This window comes from Schistocerca gregaria, chromosome 1 (genome assembly GCF_023897955.1).
Source record: "Schistocerca gregaria isolate iqSchGreg1 chromosome 1, iqSchGreg1.2, whole genome shotgun sequence".
Classification (NCBI taxonomy): Eukaryota; Metazoa; Arthropoda; class Insecta; order Orthoptera; family Acrididae; genus Schistocerca; species Schistocerca gregaria.
In genome coordinates, this window is record NC_064920.1 from 643,273,913 (window position 1) to 643,290,867 (window position 16,955).

At 36.5% G+C, this 16,955-nt stretch overlaps 1 protein-coding gene across 3 annotated transcripts in view; it reads left to right on the forward strand.

Moving 5' to 3' along the window:
* Nucleotides 1-16,955, forward strand: part of LOC126360641 (ionotropic receptor 25a) — a 445,688-nt gene that overhangs the window by 84,398 nt on the left and 344,335 nt on the right. For all 3 annotated transcript variants that reach the window (XM_050007727.1, XM_050007729.1, XM_050007728.1), the window contains exon 3: nucleotides 11,054-11,197. In XM_050007727.1, the coding sequence (XP_049863684.1) occupies nucleotides 11,054-11,197 (144 nt within the window). The remainder of the gene's footprint in view (nucleotides 1-11,053; nucleotides 11,198-16,955) is intronic.

Genomic DNA, 16,955 nt, shown 5'->3' on the forward strand with positions numbered 1-16,955 from the left:
GAAAGACCACAAAGATAAGACAAGAGAGATTAGGACTTGTACAGAGGTATACATGCAGTCATTTTTCCCTCGTTCTGTTTGGGAGTGGAACAGGGAGAGATGCTAGTTGTGGTACGAGGTACCCTCCACCACGCACCATATGGTGGATTGCAGAGTATGTATGTAGATGTAAATGTAGAAACTGTTGGCTGGAAGGTTTGGGGACACTAGGTCACCATAAGTTGAGGCCAGAGTGGAGAATGTGTTCTAAGGATATCTCCCATCTGCACTGTTCAGAAACGATTGTGGTGGAGGGGAGGATCCAGATGGCCTGGAATGTGAAGCTGCCATTGAAATCAAGGGTGTTATGTTTAGCTGCATGCTGTGCAACTGCATGTTCCACTTTGCTCTTGGTCACGGTTGGGCACTGACCATTCATTGTGAGTATAGCTGGTTCATAGTCATACCAATATAAGAAGCTGGTGAGTGATTACAGCAGATCTGGTAAATGACTCAGATGCTTTCACATATGGCCTAGTCTCTGTTATCATAGGATAAGCATGTGACAGGACTGGAATAGGAAATGGTGGGTGGGTGGACTGGGCAGGTGTTGCACCTGTTTCTTCCACAAGGACATGATTCTTCTGCCAAGGGCTTGTGATTGGGAGTGGAAAAGGGATGGCCTAGAATGCTGTAAAGGTTGGGAGGGGTGGGGGAGGGGCTGATGGAAGACCACTTTAGGACAGGTGCAAATGGGAAGAGTCTTGGGCGGGATGTCTCTCACTTCAGCTCAAGGCAATAGGTAATCAAAGCCTTGAAGAGGGATGTTGTACAGTTGTTCTACTTTAGTGTGGTACTGGGTGACAAGAGTGGCTCTCCTTTGTAGCCTGTTCTCAGGTATAATATGAGAATTTGAGGTGTGTGGGGATGCGCCATCGAAAATCTACTTGCTTGCTAGGTCTGGGGGTAATGCCTGTTTGTGAAGGTTTTTGAGAGACCTTCAGCATACTGGGCAAGCCCCCAGAGAGGAGGATGTCAACATCCATTAAGGTGGAAGGCTGGGTTGAGAAGGATCAAGTGAAGTGGATGGGAGAGAAGGTGATGAGTTTGTGAAGGAACAAGGATAAGGCGTGGTGACCCTGAGTCAACATCATGAAGGTATCATAGATAAATCTGAACCAGATCAATGGTTTGCAAGAGCAGAGTGGACCACCCATTTGCACACTGTACAACTGAACATAACGTGATAGATTTCAGTGGCAGCTTCACAATCTGGGTATTATGGATCCACTCCTCCACCATGAGCGTTTCTGAATTGCACAGATGGAAGACATTCTTACAACACATTCTCTGCTCCCAAAATCATCCTTGCTTCAACATATAATAACCCACTGTCCCCGAAACTTCCACCCAACAGCTTCCACCCCTCTTTCCTACCAACACGGCCCAACTCATGTCTCCTCACCCCCATTGTGTGCCAATTTACCCACAAATCACTTACCCTTCTCTACCCCTCTCCTTTTTTATTTTTCTCCCCTTCCCTTCTCTCCCTTCCCCACAGCCTCACAACACTGCAAGAGGTAGCCTTGTCTGCCACTTGTAGTCCCTGAACGGTCCGCCAGGCAGCACTGTTTCCTCTTCACCTCCTCCCCCACCCCCACATTGTACAGTACTATCCCCTAAAGATCGTTGCTCCCTTTCAGCATGTTTCAGTTTCAGTCTGTCCTGAGTAGCCAGGGATAGTGGTCACATGTGTGTGAGGTGTGCTTGCTTCAGTGAATGTGTGTGTTTTTTTCTTTTCTGGTGAAGGCTTTGGCTGAAAGCTGTATGTGTAACAGTCTTTTCATTTTGCCTCTCTGCTACTCAATGGGTCATCTTTACAGTGAGTAGCAATCTACTCTTTCCATAACTGTTGATATTTCAGCCTGGGCTTTCCATTGTTTGATTATATCGAGTTATAATAGACACCACAAAATCTCATACAAATGCCAACAAGACCTCAAAATTGTTGTTCATCTGTATGTTGAAGTTATGGTCCCATGCAGTTTTCCATGCTGATCTAACCTGCAGTAGCCTCTTTGTCACTGTGTGACTGCTGCTACCAAAATTCATTTGAAATTGTTACTATAGTCCCTTGCCTCCCTTTACAATTTTTACCCCCCACACTACCTTCCATTACCAAACTGTCAATCCCTTCATGCATCCAGGGTCATCCTATCAACTGTCCCTTCTTTTGTTCAAGTTTTCCCATAAATTTCTTTTTTCCCCATTTTGATTTAGTACCTGCTCATTAGTTACTTGGTTTACTCTCCTGATCTTCAGCATTTTGCTGTGGCACAACATTTCAAAAGCTTCTATTCTTTTATTGTTTGAACTGCTTATTGTCCACATTCCACTTTCATACAATGCTGCACTCCAGATCAGTGCCTTCAGAAGATACTTCCTAACGCTTTAATTTGTATTAGATATAAACACATTCCTCTTTTTCAGAAATGCTTTTCACACTGTAGCCAGTATGAATTTTATACCCTTTCTACTTTGGCCATCATCAGTTATTTTGCTTCCACATTCTTAGCTGATCCTGATAAAATAATAATGTCATCAACAAACCTTGAGGTTTTAATTTCTTCTCTCCATACTTTAATTCATTCTCCAATTTTCTCCTTGGTTTCTTTTATTGTCTTCTCAGTATACACATTGAATAACATCAGGTATAGGCACATTGTTCACAGTTCACCTCCATACAATGCTACACTCCAGATTAATGCTTTCAGAAAATACTTCTGAAACACTTAAATTTATATTTGCCAATAGAGCACTTGATATTTATTCAACTGCCTCTCTTTTCTCCAAAGGTCTCTCTAGTTTTTCTGTTGGTGGAATCCATCTTACTCCTAGTAATACATCCTCCTATGTCCTTGCATTGCTCATCTACCCTTGTGCAATTTCCGTGCCTCATTCCCTTCTTGACTACTGCTTCTTTTTCATGTCCTTCAAACTCGTAACTGCAGTCTGCTTTTCGTATAATTGTAAATAACCTTTGCATGCTGTACCGTATTTACTCGAATCTAAGCTGCACTTTTTTCGGTTTTTGTAATCTAAAAAACTGCCTTTGGCTTATAATAGAGTGCAAAGTAAGTGGAAGTTCTGAAAAATGTTGGTAAGTGTCGCCCCAACTAACTTCTGCCGTCGAATATATGTAGCGCTACACAGGCTTCCTTTGTAGGCACAAATACTGCCGCCAAAACCTCTGCATCAGTAAATAAATTTTTAAAAAAAGGTGGAAGACAAGCTTTTTTCTCCGCCCCGATTTTCGACCACTGCATTTTCATACATTATCCAACGAAGTAAATACAAATTCCGTATTGTTCATCCTCGAATGTAGCAGCATTTCAATGTGCTACGAAAATCCGACTGGTTACAGTGTTTGAGGGTTTTGTCAATATGGACAACTCTACATTCTGAATTTTTTCCTATCTGTGAGAAGAGACGGTTATAGGAACTTTTATGAATTGTGAATCACATGCAGTAACATTTTGCGATGTATTCTTTCGTGTTTGCTGCTATCTCATTTAAATCCTGTCTGCCTAATAAACTACGAAGCTAGAGCGAGATAACAGCAAGCGCGGAAGAATATACATATCATGTCATGTTTATATTCGTATTATTCTTATGGCTAATAGTGATACAGTCAGAAATGAAGCACGGCAATTGACTAGATTTTTAAATCTCAGATGACTCTGATTTCTGCGCAGAATGTAATGTAACGTAATGTACTAAAGAGGCGTCTGCAAAGATTTTCAAACGGGGGAAAATTTTCGCTAAACTCTCGTTCAGAACATCTTCTATCATAAGCAGTCTATTATTTGGTTCTTGTTGATAGTCATTAAAGAAAGCAGCAGTGTAAGTAACAACATATAGCAGTCTCTTGCCATTGCTTCCCTAATGAGACAATTCCTCTCTCTCTCCCTCTCTCTGTAACGTAAACACCTATAACAAAGAGAACGGCACTTATGAGATCAAAGAAAAATGAGCAATCAATTCAAACCAGACGAAGCACGTGAAATAGGAAGGGTACCAGTATAAATACGGACGGAGCGCCTGGCGCATAGCAATGGCTACATGGTAAAGCTTACGACTCGAACCAAACTACTGTAGCTGTATCTTCATTCATTCGACCTAAATTGTGTCTCATATTAAAATGGACCAACTTTGTTTCGATTTGGAGGTGCGGCCTAAAACTTTTCTCTCCTCTTGAATTTCGAGTCTCAAATTTCAGGTGCGGCTTAGATTCGAGTAAATACGGTATTTTATCACTGCTAACTTCAGAATTTTCTAAGAGTATATTCCAGCCAACATTATCAAAAGCTCTCTGTAATGTTACAAAAGCTATAAATGTAGGTTTACCTTTCTTCAGTCTATCTTATAAGATAAATCATGGTGTCAGTATTGCCTTGCATATTCCCAAAGTTCTCTGGAACCCAAACTGACCTCCCTTAAGAGAGGCTTTTATCATTTTTTCTGTTCTTCTGCAAATAATTCAAGCCAGTATTTTGCAACACTGAATTATTAAACTGATAGTTGAGTAATATTCACACCTGTCAGCACTTGCCTAATTGAGAATGAATTTACTATACCCACCTTTAAGTCTGTCTCATATATGTTGAAAGCCAGATGGAAATGATTTGTTACAACTGGCACTCCCAAGGATATCAGTACTTACGGCAGAAAGTCATCTGCTCCAGGGTCCATGTTTTGACCTGGGTCCTTCAGTCCTCTCTCAAATTCTTCTTACAGCATCATATCACCCAACTCATCTTTATCTAATTCCTCTTCCACTTTTTTAAATATTGCATCCTGGTCATTTTCTTTGGATAGCCCTTCAGTATATTCCTTCACCGTACACTTTTCTCAATACTGGCTTTCCATCAGAACACCTGATATTTATACAGCTGCCTCTTTTTTCTCAAAATGTTTCTTTAATTTTCTTGTTGATGAATCCATTTTTCTCCTAGTTATACATGCTTCTACATCCTTACATTTCTTGTCTGCCCTTCTGCACTTCCCATCAGTTTCTTTTTTAGATGTCTGTGTTCCCGTTTCCATGCTTCATTTCCTGCATTTGTATATTTTCTCCTTCCGTCAATATCTTATGCATTATCCAAGGATTTCTACTGAATATTGTCTTTTTGCCTATTTGACCTTCACCTTCTGCTGCCTTCACTATTTTATCTGTCAAAGCTACCTATTTATCTTCTATTGTGTTCCTAATACCTGTTTAAGCCAATCAAAGCTGAATATCCCCTTTAAAACTTTCAACCATCTCTGACTCTTACAACTTATCTAGACCCATGTCCCTAAATTCTTCAGTTTTAATCTGCAGTCAATAACTAATCAGTTAGGCCATCGTTCACATTTGTTCGTAGTCATCTTTTGCAGCTTAATGTTTGGTTTCAAAATCTTTGTCTTACCATTATGTAATCTGTTTGAAACCTTCCTGCATCTCCAGACCTGTTCCACCTACACAAGCTTCTTTCATGATTTTTAAACCAAGCATTAATGATGACTAAATTATGCTTTGCGTGAAATTTTATCAGGCTAATTCTATCTTTTCTTTCCACCAGCACATATTCACTTACTGTTTTTCCTTCTCATCCTTTTTGTACCATCAAATCTTAGTTCCCTCATCACAATTAAATTTTAATGTCCCTTAACTGTCTGAATAATTTCTTTTATCTCATCAAATATTATCTCAGTCTCTTCACCATGTCCAGAGCTATTGCACATATAAACTTGTAGTACAGTGATAGCTTGCATCTGTCTTGCTGCTTACTATGCTGTCATAGTAGCTCATTCCTATTTTCTTACTCATTGTATTGATTACCCTATAATGATGTGACCAGAAATCCTATTCATACTGTCACCGAATTTCACTAATTTCCCTTATATCTAAACTCAATCTATCCATTTCCCTCTTTAAATTCTTTTACCTACTTACGTGATTAAAGTATCCAACATTCCGTTTTCTGACCTGTAGAATACAGGTTTTATTTTTCCTAATGAAGACAGCCTCCTGAGTAGTCCCCACCTAGAGATCTGAATGGGAGACTTGAAAATATATTACCCAAGAAGACACCAACATCATTTAACCATACAGTAGAGCTGCATGCCCTCAGGAGAAATAACTGCTGTCTTTTCCTCTTGCATTCGGCTGTTTGCAGTAGTAGCATATTAGTGCCATATTGGCTGATATTATAAGGTCATGTCAATCCTCCAGACTATATAGGCTAAGCAATTATTGAAAAGGCAGTCACCCCAAAACACGTCTTTGTCTGAGCTCTCCACAGTTACCCCTTCGATGTGATATGGATTTTTGTATGGTACAGGCACACAAGCCACCCCAGGTTGGTAGCGTCCTTTCATCATACATAATAAACTAAAATTTTAATCAGTGGTATTTGCAGGGTGTTTTACAGAGTTAGCTAATCTTAGCATGAATACTATGCCTGCTTTGATAGATGATATGTAGATATGCTCACTGCACAGCTGTGGGTAGAGTAATGCCACACTTAGTTTCTGCCTATTCTTGTCCAAGAGAGTTGGAGCTCCATCTCTAATGAAGTTAATGGGAATTAAGCTCTTACTCTCCTTCATTACATTAATCCTTTCTGATCCACTCTTGGACTATGTCCAGTGTTATAATTTTCCATTATGGCTCTGTTATCAGACAAGTCAGACAATGTCCAACATGATACCATTATTGTGCCTTGTGTCCAGTCCATTGTTGGAATTTGTTAGGTGCATCGCAGCACTTAGTATGTAGATCTGACAGCTCAAAGCATGTTGAATTCACATGTTTGTAGTAGGATAATTGCTGGTAGAAAACGTGTAAGTGATGATATTGGCTGGTGGCTACTCGAAGACTTTGAGGATGAAGCTGAATTTAGTGATGAAAGTGATTGGGAGTAAACTTTCACCATGTTTAGTGGTATAAGTTCTAGTGAATGAGCATCTACCAGTGAGAAAAATGTGCAACCTGTAGTAAATATTGGGAAAGTTTATCGTGATGGTGACAATGATCTCATGAATTTTCATTTTGTTATGCAGCAATGTCTCACCATTCCTCATGGTGTTTGATCAAAATCCAAACTTGAATATTTCCAACTCTTCTTCAGTCTTATTACTGAAATTGTAAATTCTACAAATATTTATGCTAAAGAAAAGTAACAGGAAACCACTCCACATACAAAACATTCAATTTGTTTCATTAGAAGAGTTAAAGGCTTTTCTTGGTGTAGTATTGAATGTGGACTTGAATTTGAAGGTGAACTTCATCTCTCTCAAAAAATGATTATGTTTTTTCTCACAAACCATATTATGGAAAAACAACTACAGAAAGCCTAAGTCATCCAGATTTACTTTTTGAAACCTGAGTGGTGATTCATTTGGCACAGCAATTGCTAGCTTGTGTGGGTGGTTCAGGCTATCGCATCTTTAGTGACAGGTTGTACACAAGTCCTCAACTTACTCAGAAATGGCACAAAATGAAATTTCCTCTAACAGTTGCAGGTATGCCTTATAGGAAGAATTTGCCATGTGATTCGAACAAGACAAAACTTACTGAATGTGAGTTATGTGCCTATAAAAGTAATACAAAAATTATGTATCTTTCATTCTATGACAAGAGATTAATGATAATGCTGGTTAGAGTTGGGTAGACACTTTTGCCCTCAAACCCAATTGATCACTGATTACAGGAAGAAAGAGCCTGTGAACTTCCCACTGTTTTTTTTGGAATACACCAAGTTTGTGGGAGGAGTAGACAGGGATGATCAGTACTGCAGTTGCTGTGGTTTTTATTAAACAAATATACAATGGGCAGAAAAATTTTTCTCCTGGATGTTTGAAGTTGCTATAGTGATCAGGTAGACTTTTTACTCATTAGACAAATATGTATGTGGAGAACAACTGCAGACTCATCTTTCCTAGAGAAGGAGTCTAATCGGATAGCTAACCAGCGAGTGAGAAATACAGATTCAAAGAAAAGAGGAAGACTATCATTGTCTGACTCTGAGGAGAGACTAAGTGGGAAGATGCATTTTATATTACAAAATGGGGGAAAGGATCAGTGAAGGAGTCCATGGTTTGAAGCAAATGCAAGGCAAAAGGGGGAAGAAAAGAAACAATTTTCTACAGCAAAATATGCAAGATGAAGTACAGACTTCAACTGGGAGAATATTTTAAGAAGTACACACAGAAAAAAATTATAAACAACTGTAAACATAAACACTATGTTTTTTTCAAAAATTAGTGTAAAAGAAAATAAAGCTGTAATCCCTTTAATCCCCATCTTCGTAAAATAAATAAGTGTTGGGGAGAATTAAGTAAGTAAGGAAATTGGATTGTAAAGAGTTAAGTAGTTGTTACAATAGGGAAGGAAAATGTGATTTCCTTGTAATAATCCTCTGTTGCAGCATATTTGACATCCCACAAAAAATGTATGATTATATATAAAAATGAAATGCCAAACTTCATACAGTCTTATGCTTTCTGGACCAACCTGTATGCCTCAAATTGGAGTTGTACATGTTTCTAGCTAATATAACTTTACTCTCTGCTAAGTGCAAAGTTCATGTTAGTTTCTATTCTTTCTTTTAAATTATCTGAAAATTTGTAGTGCACATTTGTACAAAGTAGTTAAGCAACTGGCTAGCTTCTGTATCATATGAACAAGAAGGAAGTGAAAGACATGTATGGCAATCAGCAGAACAGACGGAGAAAATAAAATGCGGGGAACTATGATCAGCTACAACTTTTTCTTCTTTCTTCATCAACATTCAATATCTACATATATATCTATACTCTCAAATCACATTGAGGTGCATGATAGAGGGTATGCCCTATTGTACAAGTATTAGGGTGTCTTCCTGTTCTACTCTCATAAGGATCGTGGCAAGAATAACTGTTTGAATGCCTCTGTGCACGCAGTTATTATTCCTATACTCACGATCCCTATGTGAGCAATACATATGAGGGTATATTATATACCTAGAATAATCATTTAAAGATGGTTCTTGAAAATTTTTTAACAGATTAAACAAAGCTATGACCATTCACGGTGCCCTTCTCTATATATATTCAATATCCCCTGTTAGTCCTATCTGGTATAGGCCCCATACACTTGTGCAATTTTCTAGAACTTCTCACATGAGTGTCTTTGTAAGCAATTTCCTTAGTAGACTGATTGCACTTCCAGTACTCTACCTGTAAACCAAAGTCTACCACCTGCTTTACCCACAACTGAATCTATGTGATCATTCCATTTCATACCCCTGCAAAGTGATACAACCAGATATTTGTATGAGTTGACCAATTCCAACAGTGACTCTTTGATATTATAGCCATAGGATACTACAATTTTTCATTTTGTGAAGTGCAAAATTTTACATTTCTGAACATTTAAAGCAAGTTGCCCATTCCTGCACCTCTTTGAAATCTTATCAAGGTGTGACTAAATATTTACGCAGCTTCTTTCAGATAGTACTTCATTATAAATAACTGCATCATCTGCAAAAAGCCTGATTGTACTATTGATATTGCCTGCAAGGTCATTAATATACAACAGGAACAGCAATGGTCCTAACACACTTCCCTGGGGCACACAAGAAGTTACTTATACATGTGACAATGTCTCATCATTCTAGATAACATGCTGCATCCTCCCTACCATAAAGTCCTCAGTCCAGTCACAAATTTCAACTGATACCCCATGTGATTGTACTTTTGACAATAACCGTAGGTATGGTAGTGAGTCAAATGCTTTTTGAAAATCAAGAAATACATCATCTACATTATTTCCTTGATCCAAAACATTCAGTATGCCATGTGACAAAAGTGCGAGTTGGGTTTCACTAGATTAATGTTTTCGAAATCCATCCTGGTTAGCATTCTGTAGAAGATACCTCATTATGTTTGAGCTCAGAATATGTTATAAGATTCTACACCAAATCTATGTCAAGTATATTGGATGGTAGTTTTGTGGATCACTTCTGCTACACTTCATGTAGATGGGTGGGGCCTGTGCCTTTTTCCAAGAACTGGGCCTGGTTTTCTTTTCAAGGGATCTACAATAGATTATAGTTAGAAGAGGGGCTAACTCAGCTGCAGATTCAGTATCTAATCTGACAGGGATTTCATCAGGCCCTGGGACATTTTTAACAGTTTCAGCTGTTGCTCAACACCAGTGACACTAATACTTATTTCATTCATCTTTTCATTGGTATGAGGATTAAATTGGGACAGTTCTCCTGGATTTTCCTTTGTAAAGGAACATTTGAAAACAAAGTTAAGCTTTTAAGCTCTTACTTTGCTACCCTCTTTTTTAGTTTTGTGTCTCATTCACTGGGGACTGTACACAGTTTTGGTGCCGCTAACAACCTTTACATATGACCAGAATTTCTTTGGGTTCTGTGAACTATCACAAAAGTATTTGGTTTCCTTTCAGGGTTACCATAGACTGTTCTCTTTTGATGCTTGTGTCGCTGTCAGTTTATCTGTGATCATAAACATAATTGTTTCTTATGACTTGAAATAGTTCCCTTCCAATACACAGTAAGACTAAATAAGTCCAACAGATTTGCATTACATGCAGATTGTTCAGTGATTAACATACTACACAATTTCTAATAAAATTGTCATCGCAAAAATTATATGATGCATAAACGGTAATTGTAAAACTAATTATATAATTTGTAACAAACTATGGTATTATGCTTTGAAAAAATAATTATTTTATTTTTATTTTGGAAACTGAGTGCTACATATTCTATCAGCATGGAATATATTTGTATTATTTATAGTGGTGTAATTAAAGCTTACTTTTTAAATTTGGTTCACAGGAATCGAAAAGCTGAAATTTTGTTTCATTACTACATAACATTTAGATTTACATAGTAATAGAGAAATTATGCAACTTAACAAATAGCTGTAAAATGCAAACCATTTCTTTTAGTCCATTCTGTTTAAACAACAAATATTGCATCAAAACGTGTAAACTAATTTTGTTCATTTTCAGTCCATGTAAATGATGACAGGAACGTGATTCCAGATAAAGCTCTTAAGCAAGTTGTTTCTGACTTATCAAAACAGGGGATGATTTTTGATGGTGTTTTTAAGGCTACAGCAAATGGCTCTGATGTTGAATCTTTGATAGATTCTAGTAAGTATACTTAACAAATTCCAAAATTTATTTTTCATGTCATTAATTAAATTGAAACCTATAACTTTATTGTTATTAATTTATTGACTTACTAACTAGTAGGAGTATGTTATTCTCTGTATCTTTTATTTATTATTTATAGTTTTTGATCTAATTGAAGGAAAGCAGTATTTAAGTACCTCTGTTTTGGTTTCTCTTCAAAGACAAGAAAATAGTTGGTTTTAAAGAGCAGCTAGATGTTGATGTTAAGTATACTGTTTTATTTCTGACTGCCGTTTTTCTTTTCACATCATCTAAACTAGATATGGAGTAAATAAAGGATGTTTCAAAAAGAACTTTGCAACTTTAAAAATTTGTATAAATTTATTGAAATAAGATATAGAGCTCAGTTTAGTGTTATTTTGTTGGAAAACACATAAAGTTTTTTTTTTTTAAACCGTAAACTAAAGATGTTGTATGTGGCTTCCATTGGTTATCGTGCAAAATCCCATCGGAAGTCAATTTCTTCCCAGACTCACTGTAGCACTGCAGATGTAACTTGCTCAGTGGTAGCGTAAATTCTTGCTCTAAGTTCAGGTAGAGAGCTGGCACAGGAGGTACAAACATGATATCCTTGATCAATCCCCATAAAAAAATCAGGTGGTATCAAGACTGGGGAATGTGGGTACCATGCAACTGGCACATCCCAGCCATTCCATTGACCTGAAAAGCGGTCCCTGAGAGAATCCTGGATGTCAGCCATGTAGTGAGATAGTGCCCCATCTTACATGAAGCAAACATTTCGTTCTTGGTCATCCTCACTCATCTGTGGTATCAAAAATTGTTGTAACATATCCAGACAAACTGAGAAAGTTTCTCCTTGATAACTCTTTCTATTCTGTAGAAGAATTTCTGCTATTTAATTTGTGATGCGAATGTATCATGATTTGGTTCACATCATTACAATCTATTGTGCAAAATGATCCATGGAACATGTTACTAACTAACTAAATAACTAACTTTGTTTGTTCTTTCCATTTACTGGATAAACTTTTTTTTTAAATAAAAAGCTAAAATTAAATTTTGCCTTTCAGTTTATGTGTCTGACAGTCCTCTGATCATAATATGTATTTTTCCAGCTTGCATACAGAAAATTAATATTTGTTGTACTCCTTTTACCTCTAAAACAAAAATGTATAAACTCTAAGTACATCTCTACCATCGTTGCATGCACTACATAATCATTCTTTGAATTACTTTAAGGAATGGAAACTTTCCAATTTGAGAAAATTGCAATTATTTATTTATTTGCCATTAAGGAAAAATATTAATTTATTTGTCCATCTATAGGCAATAAGAAATGTATTGGTGTTGCCAATGTATATATGGACACATTACAGACACATATGTATATTACATAATGTCTACTAGAACAAATACATAAATAGATATGGTGATAAAAAGGATAATTTAAACCTTGTAATTTCACTACTTGAGATAATGCAACAATCCTTTAAGTTGTATTGGGTACTAATCCAAGTAGATTTTTAGCCACATAAGACAGAATACACTATGTAAAATGTTTGCTTTTCAGGCTATCATGTAAAATGTTGATGTTTAGATCTCTCTAAGTATGAATATTTACACTTCTACAATGTGACATTAATTTACTCAAAACTCTATCAAGTGACTTCAGAAAAGTATCAGTATTTTGAAAGGAAGATCTATGCATACCTATAACAAAGAAAGGAGCAGTACAGAATATGAATGTGAGAACTGTGATTCCGAAATCTTTGTGAACACACAATTTTTTCACACAAAGCACTTTTCCTGTGGTGGTTCCTTACACTCAAGTAAATTGCAGCACCACCACCTTTACTGTTTGTTTTACAGTAAGATGTTGTTAGGTTACAGCTGACTCATTTGAAATAGTGAATGTAATCTATTGATTTCTGGTGTTCTGTAACATCTGCAACATGTGGCACCCATCCTTTTGTAAATGATTCAAAAGCATCTATTTTGTTTCCTGTGCCTTGTACATCATAATGCAAAACCTATGTATTATGCTTGCGTGAATGTAACCCTGTGTGAGGCATATATGAATCATATACACTGGCATTATCTAGTGTACATTGGCAGTCTGAAAAGTTCTCCCCTGATAGTGAAAATGACAATTTATGTTTTCAAAGGAGTTTTATTTTTCAATATAATGTCCTATAATATGAATACGTTTCGTTCAGCAGTGTTCCAGTGCATGGCAATGTAATTTGCAGATGGTGTTCTGTTGTACTTGTATATTTCTCTTTGATTTGAATTTGGTATTACATTTTAGCATGACACAAATAATTTGATATGCAACCTATTATGATGCCTGCTGATGTTGATTTGGTCATAATTTGTTGTAACATGATCTATTGAACTACTGTGTGTCTTAATCTTTGTAGTGGGTAGTACTCCAAGTGGATCTTTAGCCCCATAAGATAGGATACTTTCTGTAGTTCTCATCCAGAACACTTTGTTGACTTCCTCCACATGGATCATGTTGGATGTTTTCATGATCACATTTAAACTTGGCCTCTGTATGTCCATCTTTTCAGAGATGGTTGTGCGACCTCAGCTGTTCAAATCAAATATTCAGCAGATGACATTTGCAGTGATCACGTATCAAAAGTCTACAGATACAGTCTCTGAATGCTGGCACCTATTTTGACCAGAATCATAGTTGGTATCTTCCTACACATTGGCCAGGGGGCTGAAGATCACATATCACCAAAACTGGTAGCCCATTAAAATCACAATTTGGAAATTAGATGGCTGAAAGGTGTTTGATTTTACATTCTGTAAACTTGGCTGCCCATTTTTTCATGGTGAAAACTGAAGGTGAACAGCCACCATATGTATTTATAAGACACAACTGAACTGTTGTCAATGTTAAACCTTCTTTCGCAAAGAATTAAATCAGTGCGCGACACTCAATTTTTCTATTTTTGTCACCACTACTGCTTCAGACAACTGCCTACAGTCAGCTGCCGACTCGAATGATTTGCAATTTGAGATGGTGTCAACTAATATTTGTATGAACATAAGGTGTAAAATAGCATGTGTGTAGTGCTGTGATCTCTGGGTGAGGCTAAGAACTTTTCAGACAGCCCTTGAAGCACTGGTGGAGGCCTTTTTTTTGTTTTGTCTGGAGGCTTGCTTTGCTGTTAAAGGGTGATGGTACTTATAGAGGCTAACAGGTACAAATTATAACATGTGTAAAGAAATAAAATATGCTAATAATTACAAGCTTTGGCATTTCCTACAGTGAACATGGATACAAAACAATCAAATAAAAAATTAGAATTATTCTACATTACAAGTTACAAATTTGATAGAATTGAAATGCATTGTTTTGAAATGAAAAATAAATAATTCAAATGAATATATGTCACCACTTACTACCTAACAAAATTTCATTGCCAGTCTCATCAGTGCAGTTTCCCAAGTAGAAAATCTAAAAGCTTGTTGTGCCCTCCTTTGAAATTTGTAGACCAAAATGTTGGCATAATTTGCAGACAAAATGTTGCCATCACTTCGTATTCCTTGTACTTCTGTTTAATATACTTCTTTACCTATGGTCACTCCAGTGTTGTCTTTTTCTGTCACCTTTTCATCACAATAAATGCAACACAAGCTCCCAAGCAAAGAAGGGGATTCATAGTGGACTGCTTGCACAATGTGGTTTGTTCTTTTGACAAATTTTTGTGCATACCCTTTTATTCCCTTGCATCTGTGATTGAGCATGATGAAAGAGGCATGGTGTGGATGTACCTAAGCACGCAGCAGAATGGGGCATGTGACTTTCTGCCTGGATACACCAAGAGCTGTGATACATACAAGTCAAAAGATGATAATACAATACATCAATTATCAAAGCTACAGTTACAAAACTTTTGAAAATAGATTTTATGTTCTGTTCTTATGTCACTTCTTCAGATTTAAATGTGAAATAAATAACATTTTTGATAGTGATCATTGACATAGTTCATATTTAAATATGAGACTTAAATGAACAAAAGTTTGATTTACTTTTTAATTAAGAGGATTTTAATGTTTGCACATTGACAAGATAGTTTGTTTAGGCTTTAACTTTGATGACAAAACACTGAATTAGTATATTTCCACAAAAATGTCTTCTGTATTATTGAGTCCTGTACTTTGTATATTGTGAGGTGCACTGCTTCCAATATCTTTACTGCTATATGTAACAAAATGAGCTCTATTGGTCAGTTCCATTACAACAGTTAACTTACTGTTTACTATTTCTCGAGTATATGTTATTAGCAAGTCCAACCCTAATCTGTTGAGATGTAGACCATAGCTGTGTGTAATCTTCATCCTTTGCATCTTATGTCAACAAATGTTACATTTTTAAACTTGTACATATATTTTAGATTTCTTAATTTGCACTTTGCACCTCTTTACTTACATGTAGCCAATCTGGTATGTCATGACAGTGTGGAATGGAGATGATCAGATTTGAGCTTCTCAGCTCATTCAGTGTCCTTTTGATTGAAATGATTAGGTCTTCTACTTTGTGTCTTCCTATGTCATTTGTTACACCAAGAACCTGAAAAAAATCTTTGTTTGCTAATGCCGTTATCTCACTATGGTTTATAAAGTCACTGCCCGAAATTTCATGGCTGGTTTAACTGTGCTAGTTATATTGTGACTGCTTGTAGAGTAAAATTCAGTAGCTAAGTTTTGCCCTTGACTATCTGCATCTAGACATATTGTACTTGTTCTTGCTAGTTAGTAGTTACTGATTTGAGGCCTTACAGTACTTTTGGTGCTGCATGACAGCACTGTTTGCTTTGTCAGTTTTGTTTATAGTAACTCATAATGCATATGAAAAATTCTTAATTTTGCCTGAAACCATCCTCTCTCTAATAATTACATGAATGTTTTCTGTTGAGTAAAAAATTACTTCTAGTGCACTCTTTTACTTGACTAAATGCTAATTTAGTGTAATTAACATTCGAGGGTGAGAGAAATGATTCAAAACAAGGATTTTATGTATTCATCTGTTAGTAATTTATAAAAAATTGGATAATTACCTCTTCTCTCTTGTTGTATGACAGTGCTGATCATGATGTGGATGTCATTTTCTTGAGATGATTCCCATGCATCCGAAGATTTACTGCAAAGGTTCATGATGTACACAGAGGGGAACAGGTGTACTTGAAGCTCATAGAAACAAAATACTTTTCTTTCATGACTGATCCACTTTTTAGTTGTCAGACACTTAGGGACTGAATATATGTCAATACACCACAGTGGTCCATACACCACATTGGATGAGAACAGAAGTGTTATGTTACAAGCATTAAAACAAGAGAGGTGTTGCAAAAAATCTGAAGATACAGAGTGTTTAATTTTTCTGCCATCCTCTCAGATAAATTACTGAAGCATAATATGAATTAATATATCTTTGGCACATTTAGCTGGCATCTGTATGAATTAATACCACTCATTTGTCTATGCTGATAAACCTTATAGATACCTACACAACTGCCCCCTACTGTATACTGACATGATTGTCTATTACTGGACTACAGTTTACAGTAGTGGTGCAGTCAGTCCAATATCTTCAATTTTCTATCTTTAAACATTTTAAATTATGATTTTTGGCCTGTAAGTGTATGGAAGACCTTTATTGGAGGCCAAAATTTTAATTTGATCTTTAGCCAGGAGATGTAAGCATTATAATATGCACATTTATGTTTACAAATAATTT